The sequence below is a fragment of the Leptosomus discolor genome, unplaced genomic scaffold (genome assembly GCF_034619465.1).
Source record: "Leptosomus discolor isolate bLepDis1 unplaced genomic scaffold, bLepDis1.hap2 HAP2_SCAFFOLD_86, whole genome shotgun sequence".
Lineage (NCBI taxonomy): Eukaryota > Metazoa > Chordata > Aves > Leptosomiformes > Leptosomidae > Leptosomus > Leptosomus discolor.
In genome coordinates this window covers 164,909-180,678 of record NW_028237836.1, presented here as the reverse complement: position 1 = coordinate 180,678, position 15,770 = coordinate 164,909, and the positions used below count along the sequence as shown (strand labels likewise).

Below are 15,770 nucleotides of genomic sequence, written 5' to 3'. Positions count from 1 at the left end.
GCTGGGGGGGAGGAGGGAGAGAAATCGGGATCAAAGTTAAGCCCCGGAAAGAAGAGAGGGGTCGGGGGAAGGTGTTTTAAGATTTGGTTTTATTTCTCAGTGCTTCTCTCTGAGTTAATTGGTAATAAATGACATTTGTTCTCCCATGTCAAGTCTGTTTTGCCCATGAGGGTAAATGCCGAGTGATCTCCCTGTCCTGATCTCAACCCACAAACCTGTGGTTCTATTTTTCTCTCCCCTGCCCAGCTGAGGAGGGGGAGAGTGATAGTGGCTTTGGTGGGCACCTGCCATCTAACCAAGGTCATACCACCCCAGCCAGGCCCTAAGCATGGGCTTGTGTGCCTTAACGCGTGCCCCCACAGCTGTCTGCGTGGCACGTCTTTGTCTCTTGTCCTCTTGCGAGCCTCGGTGACCCGTCTTCTCCATCCCATGGGGGCTCCCAGCACCCTCTCCTCTGCCCAGGCACCGTTTCAGCCCTTCGGTGTGATGCTTCCCCTTTGTGCCCAACTTGTCTGCCCGCAGCCTCCTGCCGCAAGGGCCTGCCGTGGAAGTCCTTGCCTTGCACAGGAGACTGAACTGGACTGAAGCGTGGTCAGCTGTGACAACTGGTGACTTTATTTCAAGAACTAAGTCGAGCGCAGCAAGTGTGTGCCTGGAGAGGAGCGTGGGCAGGACAGAGCAGGCCTCTGGCACTGCGGCTGCCTTTGGATCTCAGCAGGCTTTGCCCCAGGAGGAACGGGTGGTGCTACCCTGCAGCCTGCACTGGCTCCTGTTCCTCCTGCTGCTCAAGCCTTTATCCCCCTTAGGACCTGCAGGAGCTCCTGCAGCAGGTTAAAGAATTCCAGCAGCTTCTGCCGTGGAAACTGACAGGGCCTAAACCTGCCCGACTGGGTTGGGATCGGCCTTGGCCTCTGCACGGGGGTTGAGGTGAAGACTGGCTGTGGCGTTGGAGCAGCCGTTCCTGCTGGGCGCAGTCCCATCTGTACCAGAATCCAGTCGTAGAAGTGCTGCGTGGAGGTGTAGACTCCGGGCCGCTTGGCTCTGGCGCAGCCTTTCCCCCAGCTGGTCACCCCCACGAGCCAGAAGTAGGCAGCGTGCTTGTCTTGGCAGACGAGAGGACCACCGCTGTCCCCCTGCAGCGGAGCGGAGGAGAGAGAGAGGGTTCTGGTGTTGTTGGGTGGCCCCGGCAGCACTGTGGCTGGTCCCTTCTCTCTCCCAGCACCTGCCAGAGCTGTACCCAGTGCCCAGAAAGGCTCTGCTCAGGTGCTGGAGCCTGCAGGACCTTGTCCGGGAGGGGCTGGCAGGCCTGCAAGGTCGGGCACTCTCCTCTCTGCCCCAGTGGATCCTGGAGGTGTGGAAGGGGGATGTGCCAGGACTGGGATGCGGAGCTCTGGGCTGGGGCAAGAGCACTGGGTGGCCTTTCTGGGCAGAGCGATGGGGCTCTGGGACAAGAGAGGTGCTGGGCAAGGGCCTGCAGACGGGGAAGGGGAGGCGAGCCCCGACAGCGGTGGGGACCCAGCGGCAGGAGGGCGACTCGCCAGGCGCAGCATGCGCCGGCGGACGTTTGGGCGCTGGCGACAGGGCTGCCTGTGCTGCTGGGGGCTGGCGCGGAGCACGCTCCTACCTGGCAGGTGTCGATGCCGCCCTGCGGATAGCCGGCACACACGTTGTGGGGGTGGATGGCCCCTCTGTACCAGCGGCTGCTGTTGCAGACCTTGACATCGATGAGGGGGACCTGGGCCTCCTGCAGGACAGCGGTCGATCCTCCAGCTGTGAGCACAGGAAGGAGTTAGCAGCCAGCAGCCCTTCTGTTCCCAGTTCTCCTCCCCTGTGTGGGCGAAGTCCTTCCCTAGGGCCCGCCTTTGCCCCTGCAGAGGCCTTGTGCCGGGCTTGCCCTTCCGTCTCGCCTTGGCTAACGGCTCGGGCCCCCCTCTCCGTGGCCGTACATCCCCACAGCCCGACTCTGGCTTTCGCCGCCACTGCTGCCATAAGCCCAGCCCGCCTCCCCAGCGTGCCGAGCTTGCCCTCGGGACACGAGCACTGTTTGGGAACTCACATCTTGCCGTGGTGGCACCCCAACCGCTGACGTAGCAGTTTGTCAGCTCTGACACTCTCAGCGAGGCGTCGGGCACGCAGGCCAGCTGTACGTAGTAGCCGCACTGGACAGGCTGGTCCAGTTCCAGCAAGGCGATGTCGTTCCTCTCCGTGCCGTTACGGTAGTGTTCGTGAACCACCAGCCGCTGAATGTTGCGCACTTGGGTCTCAGGGCCCGGCTGAGCCAAGTGGGTGGCCCCGATCACCACGCGCCACATGGTGACGTGCCTGGAAGGCAGATGGAGAGAGAGGTGAGAGGGAGCAGAGCCACGTGCTGCAGCAGCCCCGCGGTTCCCTGCCTTCTGCTTCCCAAGGCAGGGAGGAAAGCAGCGCTGCGGAGGGTGCCACTGCCCTAGCACGCCTTGGGCACCAGGAACGTGGAGCTGGAGGCTGCTAGGAAGCGGTGGCGCGAGCCCAGCCTTCTGCGGAGCAGTCTCTCAGCTGGGCTCACCAGTGCCCTGGCACTGGGCGTACTGCAAGGCACCGGGATGGCAGGAGCTCGTGGGGCTGCGGACACGGCGCCTGCTGGTGCTGTGGGGATAGCCCCCTTCCCTGGTCCTCCTTACCTGGCCCCGACGAAGCAGTGGGCTGCTGTGAGGACCCACTGCGGGCTGATGAGGGACCCTCCGCACACGTGGCCCGTGCCCACTTTCCAGGGGTTCTGGATGCTGACGATCCAGGGCCAGGCCCCTGGCTGGGCACCCGTGCCACCCACCACGCGCGACGTGCCGGAGGGAGCTGCCATGGGCCGGAGCCCGCAGGTCCTGGTGTAAGAAGAAACTCATGAGTGTGCTGCTGGACGGCTGTGCTGCTGTTGAGGCTGAAGGTCAGCCGTCTTCCCTCCCCCCGAGGGGCTGCACGGATGGCAGGGCCAGGGAACCCCGTGGCTGTGCCTCCAGCCCTCTGTCCGCTTCAGCCCCATGGACGGGTTGTGCCAGCAGCCTGGGTGCTGGCAAGGAGCTGAGGCTCCCACAGGGGTTCGGGAAGCGGGGTGGCCACAGGGCACACGCGGGCCCCCTCCAGTGAAGCCCGTCAAGGGCTGCCCGAGCTCCCTCCCAGAGCCTCGGCCCACTTACCCACAGCTGTCCCACATGCCGTGCACAGGCCGGCACACGGCCAGCAGGACGAGGAGGGCGAGCAATTTCATCGCTGTTGGCGGCACGTGTCAGCTGCAAGAACGAGGTCTTGTTGCCTCCAGCGCAGCCGCCGACGTACTGCCCGCAGCAGTCTCGCTGCCTCTGATGGCCTTGGCCCTGGGGCTGATGTCACAGAGCCGCCGTTTCTGGGCGTGGGGCACGGTGGCCTCTCGGGGGGGTGAAGGTGGGGGTGTCAGCAACATGGGGGGTTTCCAAGCAGGAGGGGAGGCAGAAGCTGGGATCGGACCCCCCTGACGGACCCCTGCTGAACACTCTGCCTGCAGGATGAGGGCATGCAGGCCCCGTGGCAGGCAGTAGCGCCTGCCTCCGAGCGCTGCCTGCTCACAGCCAGCAGGAAAAGAGCAAGCGTGGCAGCACGGCCTCTTTGGGAAGTTCACTGCCACCCTGCTCTCCACAGCTGTTTGCCTCCAGGTCCTTCCCAAAAACCACACACCAGAGAACATAACTGCTCTGGGCAGGACGCACTTGTTGGGTGTTGAAGAGCCAGTCCGGTCATCGCCGCAGCAGGCAAGCAGCGATGTGCAGCCAAACAAGTCAAGCATCCCCCACACCAAGCAGGGCCAACTTCCCTGCACAAAGCCCAGTGAAACACAGATGCAGCACAGTCCACGCTGGCTAGGGCAGCCACAGCAACACCCTCTGGCAGGCTTCCTGTCCTCGCTGTCTAGGAGGTCTGTCGCCCTTCCGAGCCAACCCTGGCAAGGGCGATGGGGCGCCTGGTTCGTGCGGCCCAGGACGTGCAAGCTGAAGCTCCAGACAGAGAAGAATGCTCCTGCTCTCAGCCGCACATGTCGTTCTCCACGGCTTTGGGAAGCCCTGCACCAGCCTCATCTCACCAGTCCGCCTTCTGCAGCTGTATGGCGGAGCCTTGCCTTGCTCACGTGCTGGAGCGCAGGGCAGTCACGGGAGCACAGCAGCAGCCAGCCACCGTGCGTGGCATTTGCTGAGCAGGGCCGGGTCCCTGGAGGGGAGACAGCAGCGGCTTGAAGAACGGCAGCCTCCAAGCTCGTGAAAGGTGCGGGAGCTTCCTGCCGTCATCCTGGCTTGGGTGGACAGACAGAAGGCACTGTAACGGGTCTGCGTGGCAAGGTTTTGGTAGCTGAGGGGCTACAGGGGTGGCTTCTGTACGAAGCTGCTGGAAGTTTCCCCTATGTCAGATAGAGCCAATAACTAAGAGATGGGATTTAGGCAAGAACAAATCAGTCAGTAAAAACATGGTTTTGAGGGAAAGATCCTTGTAAATCTCTAAGCTAAGGGATTTAGTTTCTATTTTTTGTTTTAGAAAGCATAACACTTTTTTCTTTGTTGTTGTTTTTTTTTCCTTTGTTTTGTTTGGTTTGGTTTTTTTTAGGATAATCATGATTTCACCCAACACACTTGAAGCAAAGCATTTTCCTTTTACCTTTTCACATTTCAGTTCAACAGGTTTGGGGTTTGTTGCTGTTTCTGGACCGGTCTTAAAAGACTGCTCCTTCGTGGCTCCTGTCAAGAGTACGAACATGCTGCGGGAAATCAGACCCAGGAAACAAGCACAAATCTGTTCCACGTAGTTCCTGAAACTTATAAGCTATAGTTTCCTGGTGGCAAGGCAGGGATGTTGTTAGTAATTCTATTCCCTTCCTTCAGCTGGAAAAGCCCAAAACCTCAGAAACTTCCGTTCAGCATGAGATCAGGAGTGCCAGAGGCACAACAAATGCTGTGATTCTCTGGGGAGGCAGAGACATGACTGCTCCCAGGCACTGCAAAACCTGAGTGCCCAGGAGACAACAACTAGAAAGAGCTCTTTTTTTCCACTACAGGCAGCAACAGGATCTTACTTCCTTTCTCCAACAATTTTTTTTTGGTTGTTGAAGCTACTATGAATTTAGTATATTTGAAATTTCAAGTCTTTCAGGAAATCTGGCTGAACTCACTCACTGGATTCACAGGTTATTAAGGAAGGACAGCCAGACAGGCCTTGTTTCCCATGGCTGGAAACTTACCCAAGTCCAACACCAGAGATGGCCATGCCCAGAGTGTATCCTAGACTGAGAGATGGGAGATACTTATATGGATGTCTTTCAGGCCGCCTGATCATCTCGTTGTATGCTCTGGTGGTCGCTTCTGAATTGTGTCCACTTTTGAGGCTTAAAAACAGTGCCTTGCTCTGAGTATCAACATGCAACGCCTACTGGATCATAAATACTCTATTTTCCAAAATAAGAAAATCTCATCAGAAGCAGGCACAAAAATATTAATTCAATAAATAAAACTTACATTAATTCACACCCGAAAAAAAAATCCCCCCCTTTCTCTTCCACATAATTTTCAAAGGAAAGGAAACCCTCAAAGTTCTTTCTAAGAGTCCCAAAAGAAACTCCAAGGAAATAAATATTATTTACTTTGCATATCCTGCAAGACAGTAAGCAACCTCCCAAAGAGGGTCCACAGACTCTTTTCAGTATCAAAAATTTCCCTTGCTGAGACAAAAGAAAAATAGATCTATGAAGAACTACTACCGTTTAAAACGCTGTGAGAGGCAGACCATTAATGCCTGTCCCTATCACCATACACAAGTGAGCATCCCGGGTTTTGTGTCCTTCACCAGTTTTATCGCGCGCTCCAGCGTTTCTCTGGCTTTGTGGACAGGGTTATCCCCAACCTACAAAGTTAAAAATAGACTGAAAATCTTTACTGCTAAACCCAGTACTAGCTCTTGGTAAACACAGTCCAACCTTGCTTATGAAAATTACTATATTGAGACAATATATTTTATTTAAGGGTTTAAATGCATATAATAAATAAAAAGGTTGCTTACATTACCCCAAAATAGCACAAATTAAAGGAAGAGTGATCACAAATTCTTAAGAATTAAAATAAAGGAAAATTTGGTTTAAACGTCTTCAGGCATGGTAGCAGTGTAAGGAGCATGACAAGATTGCTTAGGATCATTTTATCTGGTTTTTGGACTCTTCTGATTCTTCCTTTTATGAAAACTATGAAACAGCCACAGTGTTTTATTTTATTTCCGCTCTTACAACTGTAATCTACTTTTGGAGAGAGTTCTACAGAAATGCCAACTCCAAATGCTCTTTTGATGGGAAGAATAAAAAATAACAGACTTTTTTTGTTTTAAAGAAAGGATCGCAAATAAATCCCAAGTTGCTGATTTTCAGTACTACAAATAAAACCAGCTTTTGTGAAGGTATTTACATTAAACATGTTTCAAATAATACTACTGTGTTATCTGACTATGCTTTATTAACAGTGTCTTTTCCACAGTTTTTCTGCATTTTTACCTGCAAGGCTCACCTCAGTGCAGGGCACTCTTCCAGAACGATTAGCAGCGGTGTCACGACATGTAACACCAGCTGTAAATTCCAGACCCGACTGCCGAGCTGCAGGCATTCCAGTCACAGCCTTGTCAAGCTCATAAGCCTTCACGGGCTGTTTCACCGCCGTCCTCGGCTCCAAGATCCCTCCCAGCACTCCCGCCAGCACACCCTTTCTTCTTGAAGGTTGCCACAAAGGGAACCAAGGAAAAAATCACGTTCAAAAGCCCAACCTAAAGAGTGAGGAGTAAAAGCAAACCCCAGAACTGTTAAGATAATCGCTGTTCAGAGGACAAATTAGTTTGCAAGGTGCCTCAGGCACCAACGGTTTGGCTCTTCCCACAACTACCAGGAGCAACTCCGAGTGCAGGCAGAGCTCTCAAGGGCAGGGTAAACAGCTTGTTGTTCTTTGTTCTCCTCAGCCCCACTCACCCACTGGTTAGATACCCTTGTTAACTGAAACGGGACTTCAAGAGTTAACTGTTCATTCTCCTAATGGTAAATGCTAAAGGAACATTGTCATTTAAAAATCTTGCAAATATTCTTTACTTGAAGTTTGTGGTTTATGTTAAATAGCTGTATGCTGGTGACTGGCTAATTATTTGAAAGAGTTCCAGGCCATATTTATTACTTCCTTACCAAGCAGCCAGCAGACACCTCATATAAAACGAGAACAACAGAAAGCAGGTCAGGGAGTTTCATCTCCTGAACTACGACTCTTTGTCTAGGAAAACATTCTGCTCTACAGGCAGAAGAAGAATGAAGTGTTACACACAGATAATTACTGTTTGATCCCCAAACTGCACAAGTAAAACACAGTTTAATTATTGATGAAATGAGCCTTCAGGGTACATGAAAGCATAAAGCGTAAATATTTCCTGAACTGCCAGAAGTTCAGCCGTCTGACAAATATCAAAAAACATGGGGAAATGGGAGACTGAACCTCCCCCCCTTCTGTCTGCTCGTAATGCAGCAAAATAGAAACCACAAGATCAAGTTGATGTTCAGCTGCTTGGCCAACAGGAAGGGAAAGTGCCTGTCACAGAGCCCTGATATCGTCACCTTGACAAAAGCTCCTCCACTGGGTGACACTGGGGTATCATCTCTAATCTGGTACAGTCAGTCAGGAAGGGCTCTGAGAGATGCACGGCCAGATTGGAATGCATCCTGTCTGATAAAGAGGAAAATGAAATATGAAGACAATTCTTTCATTTACAGCCCGAGCAAGGAAACCCACCAACTCACATTAAATGCTGGTAACACTACCAAGGATACAGTCACAATTATAATCTCAGCTATAAACAAACATACTGTCATTCAAAATTTCTTAGCGACGTACAATTACAAATAACACGTTATAATGACCCATGAGATTTCCAATCAACAGAATCGCTGTTAAGCTCCATAAGAGAGGCCACACAGAGTAACTCATTGTATCTTTCCATTTTGCATAGTTAAGATCAGAATGAACTACAACTGTTAAAAGAGAACAACAATCATTTATTAACATACAGTCGAATAATACCAGTCCAGTTTGGAAAACAGGAAGTAGATCGATGTGACATTCTAACTTAGTCTGAAGCAACGGGAAAAACCGGCCTCACCACAAGAATGGGACAGCCCTACACACACGGACATACAGAGTTGATTTTTTTTTTTTTTAACAGAACAGAGTCTAATTCTCTGTTTTTAATTAAAAATACCTATTGATGTGCATAGGTATATGTGTGTGCATGCACACACCCACAGGGTAGATTTTTATCATCTCTATTGTGTAGCAGAAAATGGTGCTATTCACACCTGCCCCTGGTTTCCAATGACACCCAAGGGTTCTCAGTACCTCTGAAAAGATGCTAAAGTCTGCAGGGAATTCAAGTTTGTGAGAAAAGATGAACCACTCACTTCCCTAAGCTTTCAACCTGTCCCAGGCAGGCTGAAAACCAGTAGCTGTGCGCTATCCCAGCGGAAGGCTCTAACGGCTGGAAGGCTCACACGAGAACAGCACTGCCGCAGGAGCGGGATTCTGGCTCCGGCACTGAGGGAGCACGTTGCAGGGCTTTCCCTTGAGCTCGCTGCTGGATGCTGGGTGTCCCAGGAACACAATTCGTTGGCTTTGCAATACGCAGCACCAGGGACTCCACACGATACTGCACAACAGGTTGGATACAGTCACCGTAATTTCAGAAATGCAGAGTAAACACGGCTGTATCCAACTGTGCGAGTACACACTCACATTTCCTGAATTTAAAGTACGGACAACCAGTTTTCCAAAATAAACAGCCACACTCTCGCTTTTAAGGTACATTTTCTATCACATACAGTGGAACTTTTCCATGTGTTTCCTCATCATTTAGCCCTAATAACTGAAAATCAAGTACTTCTAATTTTTACCTATGGAAAAATAAACACCCAACAGGCTGCAACAACATGTGCGGATGGCCATGCTGCAGTCAGGGAACAAGCGTTTACTGAACTGTATTTTTGTTGGACTTGCAGAACACTGAAGAAAACACAGTATAACATGCAGCTGGTGAGCATTTTCCCGGTCATCATTCCAGGAATGAGGCACTGCATTATGATTTCAACATCTGGGAAAACAGAGAAATGACACGGGAGCTGTGTCAGCTGGTAATTGTGCCTCCAAGCTTTTAACCGTGAGGAGTAACTAGAACGTGCTTTGCAGCAAGAGAACTAAGGGAAGAATCCAAGTTAGCCCAGTTCAAAAGTCTGCTGCTTTGCTCTGGGTATCGTGCTTTCTGCCTGAGGATGCCACAAGTAGTACAGGAAGCATAAAACCCCAAAAGTTTAAGAACTGTCACCTTGTTCGAGACATCACAAAATGTTGCATGTGGAGGTAGCAACATGAGAAAAACCAGCCCTATTTATTTATTATTCAATGCTTTAGTAAGGCTTTAAAAGCACTGATAGCCAGGTATTCACTGTGTCCATTCACAAGAAAAACCAAAGTAGCTGAAAATCACACACATGGGTGGCAAAGGACTGAAAATCCCAAAATATCAAAGAACAGCCCCATGTAATCCTGGTTCTGTTCTTTGTAAGCAACTCAATCACTGCCCAAAAGCCCTCTGCCTGACGCACTACACATTCAAGTATTGTACTGAATGGCTTCGGTCTAATTTCTTTAACTCTGACGTTATCAATGAACTCAGAGAACCAACAGCTTTAACCAGACCCTGCTACCTCACAAACAGGTTGGGGTTTGAAAGTGCAGCTCTGCAGCAGCATGAGCTGCTGCTGCTGCCTTGCACTAAGCTGTGTCCAGTGCTGAGCTCAGGTGTGTGATGAGGTGCTCAGGGACTGGATCTGGCAAGAGCGAGGGGTTTGGGTTGGTTTTGTTTTCTTTTTTCTAGTGTTCAGCAAGTTCTTCAGTCATCTGACTAATAATCCCTAGGTCTATGACCATCTCCCTCTTAGATTTGTTTAGTCTACTATGGAATATTCAAGATAGCTTAATAAAATAAAAGAAAAAAACACCTTTGAAAAAGGTCTTGTAAAACTTTCAACACTGAGGAAGAGCTGAAAACTTGTTTTTAGTTTTGATTCCATTAATTTCTACTACGTGGAAATGACTCAGGTATTCCTTCTTGTCATTGAAGACAACAGAATGAGTTAAAAAATTTCAACAAAACAAGGAACAAAATCTGAAATACAAACTAGTTGGATAAACCTCTTTTAATGCAGGTTTATTAAATGCAATTCTTCTGTCACAGAACAGATTGACAGAACAGCTGAGATTGGAAGGAGCTTCTGGAGACCATCTAGTCCAACCTCCCTGCTCAAAGCCTATGACCTCGTCTAGTCTTTCAGTTGGCTTTGGATTTTTTTAATTTGACTCCAGTTTCTACACAAAGGTATGTTTCACAAATTCATTTTCACAAACGTATGATTTTTGTGTATAGGAACTGATGTGTTTTGCTAACCCGTTGGAGCACGGGTGGAAGGAGCCATCCCCCGTGCTGCCCAGCACCGTAATACAGAATCCCTGCTTAATAACACTGAGTTGTCAGTGAGTTTTCTTTGAGTCAGTTACAGCACTGCTTCAGCAAATGCTTCCCAGGCTCTGGAGGTGAAGTGGCCTCACGAAAAACTCAGTTTGGGTAAACATCAAGATTTTAACTATGCAGAGGCAAATTAAGCTTCAAAACACACATTTAAAGAGATACACAGACGCACAAGTCAGCAGAGCGTGTGATTCTGTGATTTTTCTGAACACAAATGGCACTAAACACATGACTAAAACTTTCTTAAAACATACACTTAAACCAAAAAATGGCCCAAGTTTCAGATGCTCAAATGCCTACAACTTCTACAGCCTAAACTTAAGAACATAATAGGTGTAGAACAAGGCTTGAATTTTCCAAATTTGCCAGAAGTAGGGAGGTACTGAGAAGCTACTATAAGCTGTCTTAAAACAAGAATTTTCACCATAGTGAAAAAAACCCCACTGAAACGCAAAATCCAAACCAGTTTGGGGTTTTGTATGGGGTTTTTTTGGTTGGTTGGTTGGTTTTGGTTGTGGTTTTTGGGTTTGGTTCATTTGTTGGCTGCATTTTTAAATGACAATCAAGTTGAGGACATCAATACCAAGTACAAAAAAAACCCCGCAAACCACTCCCCCTCCCCACTCCCTCTCCCGTAAGTAGAAGTAGGATGAGTTGCCTCCCCTTGTTGTCCCACAAATCCAACTCTTCTGCAATCCTTTCCTCCCTATATCTAAAGTATAAAACGAGCTCGATCTTGTTTAAAAAGCAGTGACCATCAAGACAGAACACAAAGGCTTACAGCACCGTCAAGACTCAATGGTTGAAACCGTTTCCTCAGTTGCAAGTCGTGCCATCCCCTTACCACTATGTACCTCACAGAAACAGTACTTTCCCCTTCTCTCGCAGAGGAAAATAAATTCTAGATTGGAAGGTAAAAAAGAACGGGGGGCGGGGGGGGTGTTTGAAGCGGGTAAGCAGAAGCCTCAGCTCTGACCACGGAGGCGAACATGAGGTTTATCACTCACGACGCTGCTCCTGGATCCCACGCTGCCACCGGGAAGGCGAACTCACCCGGGAAAGTCGAGTTTCAGATTGATTTCTGCCCGAGGGAAGGAACCGCAGGGAGATCCTGCCTACGTCAGCTCCCCAGCCACATCCCCCACGGCGCCCCACGAGCCTCCCCAGCTCGCGCGCTCCGTTTTGAGATGAAAAACAGCTAAAAAGGAGCTCCAAGGCGCTGGCCCAAGGGCACCTCCTACCTGCCAGCTCTGCAGCCTCGTCAGAGGGGGGGGTCAGGCCCCAAGCCCCGGCGGTGGCCGATGACCCTGTGCCCGATCGCGGCTTTGTCTCGGAGCCGCGCGTGCCTCCCGCCCGCCGCCCCGCGAGCGCGTTCATCGCCGCAGCGGGGACCGAAGGCGGAAGCAACCGGCGGGACGCTCGCAGCCCCGGGACCGTTGTCCCGCAGGCGCCGGCACGGCGGGAGACGCGGCCCGGACGCGCCCGCCCTCCCCCGGGCAGCGGAGGGGCCGCCCCGGCCCCGCCCCCCGACCCCCCCCGCCCCGGGCCGCCCTCCCCGCGCCGCGCCGGCGCCTGCGCTCTTGCGCCGCTCGCACTTGCGGTGAGAGCCCGGGGGAAGAGGCGCTGCCGGGGCCGCCTCGCCGTCCGGCGGCGGGGCCGGCGCTGCGGCTGCCGCGACACCAGCCCCGGCCCGGGCCGAGGGAGCTGCAGCCCCGCGGCCGGGAGGCCTCTCCCGGCGGGAGCGCCGCTGCGGGGCCCCGGAGGGGAGCGAGGTAACGCGGCGTCCGCCCGCGGGGCCTCCGGTCCCGCTCTCTGCGTCCCTGCCGCCGGGCCCGCTCCCCTTCCCTGGCCGCCCCGTGCCTTCGGAGAGCCGCCTGCCGGGGACGGCCGCGGCGGGGTGGAGGTGAGAGGGTTTCATCTCGGCGCTGCCGGGGGGGGAGGCAGGGAGGGAGGGAGGGAGGGAGGGAGGGACGGAAGTGCTTGACGGCCCTTGCCGTAACTGCAGACCGTGGGGGCTGGGAGCTGAACTGGGAAGCCGCAGCTTTCGGGACTTGTCACCTTGGCCGTGACGCCGTACTCGAGGTCACCTCGCCGGGAAGCGAGGGAGGGCAGAGCTGAATCGTTGAACTCGGAGATGCGGTTGTGTTTAACTGAAGCAAAATGACAATCAATGCCCCTGGTTGTGCTTTCTTACAGCACACAGTGGGTTTTCCTTAGGAGAACCCTCGCTGTTGAAAGCTGTGGGAACAGAGCCGATGGTTTTGCATTCAGGTGGCCTCTTAAGTGGCAAATAAATATGTTCCATGGGAAGATAATGTTCTAGCTTTTGGCTTTGTAGGTGAGTTAAAAATTTCAGCTGTTGAGCTGCAGCAGGCACAGTTCTCTGTAGCTTCAGTAATGCCAGTGTCAGTAACCCTTGCTGCTTGTCGGTGTGGGTTTTGAGGGGAGATGGTATTTTACTTGGTATGAAGGACTCAACACTGTTTTACTGTCTGCAGTCCCAATTTGATGCTGTGTTGACCATTCGCAGTGTGTTCAGAAGCGTTCTTAGCCTCACCTTCCTTCAGAGAAGTCCTCTCTGATGTCTCTGGTGTACCTACTGTTCTACAGTTTCCCAAACCTCAACCCAAATCAAAAGGCAGTACCTAGGAATCGTTCCCTTTTGGGTGGAGTTTCTAAACAGTTTTGTGTAGATGCCTCCAGCAAAGAAGATAAAAATAGCCATTTCAGTTTCTAGGTGCTTTGCCTGAAGTTTCTGCAAAGCTTTAAGCTCGCTCACGTAAATCAGTGAGGCTTTAGAATTATCTCTTGTTTTATTTTGTTTTGTGGTTTTGTTTGGATTTTTTTAAACACAACTTTTCCTGTGTCCCTTGAAACAACTCTCCTGGTAGAGGTGGAGGGGGAAGGACTGGGAAGAGTCATGGCTCAGGGATGACGTAGCCAGGCACGCTGCTGGATGCAAACTCTAACGGACTGAGGCCCGTGGACTGCAATTAGACAGCCCAAACTGCTACAGCCCCCAAAGGTGTTCCTCATGCTTCTGAGTGTGGCTGTGCTCGAGGCAGGAGTGTTCGGCCTTCCTGTGAACCGCCAGTTGAGCCCTGTGTTTGAGGGTGCTGTAACACTGGGTAGTATGATGACTTGGGGAACTTTTCTGCCCAGTTAGAATCCCACAACTTTGCAAAGGCAGTAACTTTTGTATTTACGTCTTTTTTTATGAGGTGCTTGGTGGACGAGGAGAAGCTGAGCCTGGAGAGCTATGGCTGAGCAACCCCGAGGCGATACTTACGGACTGGTCCCACGTGTGGGATTGGAGAGACGGGAGCAGGTCAGTTAACAAACACCTCCATCTCGGGGGGACATGAAACAAGCTTTTTTGGCAATGAAGGGGGAGGGGAATGGCTAGCTTCATCTAGCTAGAGACAGGCTGATTCCAAGTGTGAAAGTCTCCTCGAAAACAAAGAACCCTGAAGTAGTGGAGAACTTGCTGTGCTTCAGAAGGTTTGGTTAAAATTTAGGCACTCACGAATAAGAACCTCTAAATACCTGTAGCCTGTGCACGTAAATACAACGTAGGCAGAGAAGTTTCTTGGAAAAGCTTTACACCTCTACCGTGCTTTACCAGTTCAGCAGTGTCAGCAACTGGGGATTTTAAAAACTCTGATTCTCAGATCAGAGTTCACGGTACAGGTTTCTGGGTGTGCGCTGTGTGTTTTATTCTGGCAGAAGAACAGGCCTGTATGCTGTGACCCCTGCGGTACCTTGTGGGTGTAGCTATCAGTACACCTTCAAGGTGAAGAGTGTGTGCATGTCCAGAGAACCCAGTTATTTCCAGGCCCACCCAGTTTCCTGGAGGATGGTGAGGACTGTGCAAGGACTGAGCTGTGAACGGAAGGAGTTTGCCATCAGCTGAAGTAAAGGTCTGCGGGGTTGTTTTGTGATTAGGAAAGATAATTGGCTGCTGGTCTTCCAGTTCCTCGAGCCCCTTGCTTCTGTCAGGAAAAAGGGCAGCTGTCTGGTACAAGACCAGTTGTGCTGGTGGGTTGCTGGGGAGGTGTTCAAACCAGGGCTCGCTTGCCAAGGGCAACGTCAGGTGGTGAAGAGGGAGACCCCCAGGTCCGAGTTGCCGGGGCCAGGAGCAGCAGTCGGTCTCTGCCCAGACTTCTGGAATGCCGTGGGGACAGGTTTGCTCGTGCCAGGCTGGGGTCTGTTAGATACAGCCTACGCTCAGCCACGGGGAGTGGAATTTCGGGGTGGGATTACTGTGCAGCACAGGGGGGCACAAATTCCTGTGTTTTCATCTCCCCCTTTAGCGTAAGACTTAAGTTTTTATACGGTGCTGACTCAGCAGCCTATTTCAGCAGCTTAGAATTAGGAAAGGTTGTTTCACAATTAAAGCCACTGAATTTCGTGCTGCTAGTCAGAAGCTGGAGATGTGAAGTAATTCGAATTCAGATGTTTCATGTGGCTGTAAATGATTCCTGGGTTGTCACCTGGGGGGTCAGTCTGTGGGCGCGGGGGTGGAGGCGGCACAGCAGGAGGTGTGTTCCTGCGGGGCGGGTGGCGAAGGGGTGAGCGTGCGAGGGGAGACCTCTGGGCGTAGTCACAAGGGAGACTTGTGCAGGACTTGCAAAGTGGGGGTTTTATGGTGGTCCTACGCTAGCGTGGTACAAACTGCCTACAACGGCGGGCACTGGTGCTGCGCTGCAGAAGGGAACGTCCTAACCCCTGGCCCGTGTTGCCCCCGAGACTTCCTCATGTCACATCCCACTTCTTCGTTGCCCCTTCTCCATGGGCTCAGGGTTACAGTCTTCCCGTGTCTTAAGTGTGTTTCTGACCGTCAGAACAAATTTCTAATGAGTTTAATATTTAGGAAAATGAATGTAATACTTATTGTAGTTTACTCATGCATTAATTACCGAGTTGGAAAAAAAGCCGTGTTCTTTGAGGTGTGAGCCATGTTCAGCGTCCTTGTTGTGATCCATTTTATACTCACGTTGTGTAATGCTGACCTTGGGGATGAAGGTATTTCTGCGTGTTTTATTGACTTACATCTTGAAAGTGAGGTGTTGATATGTACGTTAGATGTTAGGCAAGACAAAAACATAATAAAAAAGCACAGTAATGGTATCTTTCCTCTCACCCAGTTATTATGGTAAAGCAAGTTTTTTTTGTTGGGGCTTTTG

At 51.4% G+C, this 15,770-nt stretch overlaps 2 protein-coding genes across 2 annotated transcripts in view; both read right to left on the bottom strand.

Annotated features, from left to right (window-relative positions):
* LOC147412689 (serine/threonine-protein kinase PAK 3-like) overlaps positions 1-15,770 on the bottom strand; it is a 245,863-nt gene that overhangs the window by 115,551 nt on the left and 114,542 nt on the right. The window lies entirely within an intron of this gene.
* On the bottom strand, positions 749-2,839 carry LOC147412692 (acrosin-like). Its single transcript, XM_086481108.1, has 4 exons — positions 2,661-2,839; positions 2,036-2,322; positions 1,625-1,764; positions 749-1,133 (listed from the first exon to the last, which is right to left on the bottom strand). The coding sequence occupies exons 1-4, from the start codon at positions 2,837-2,839 to the stop codon at positions 786-788; spliced, it is 954 nt and encodes a 317-aa protein (XP_086337234.1). The 3' UTR covers positions 749-785.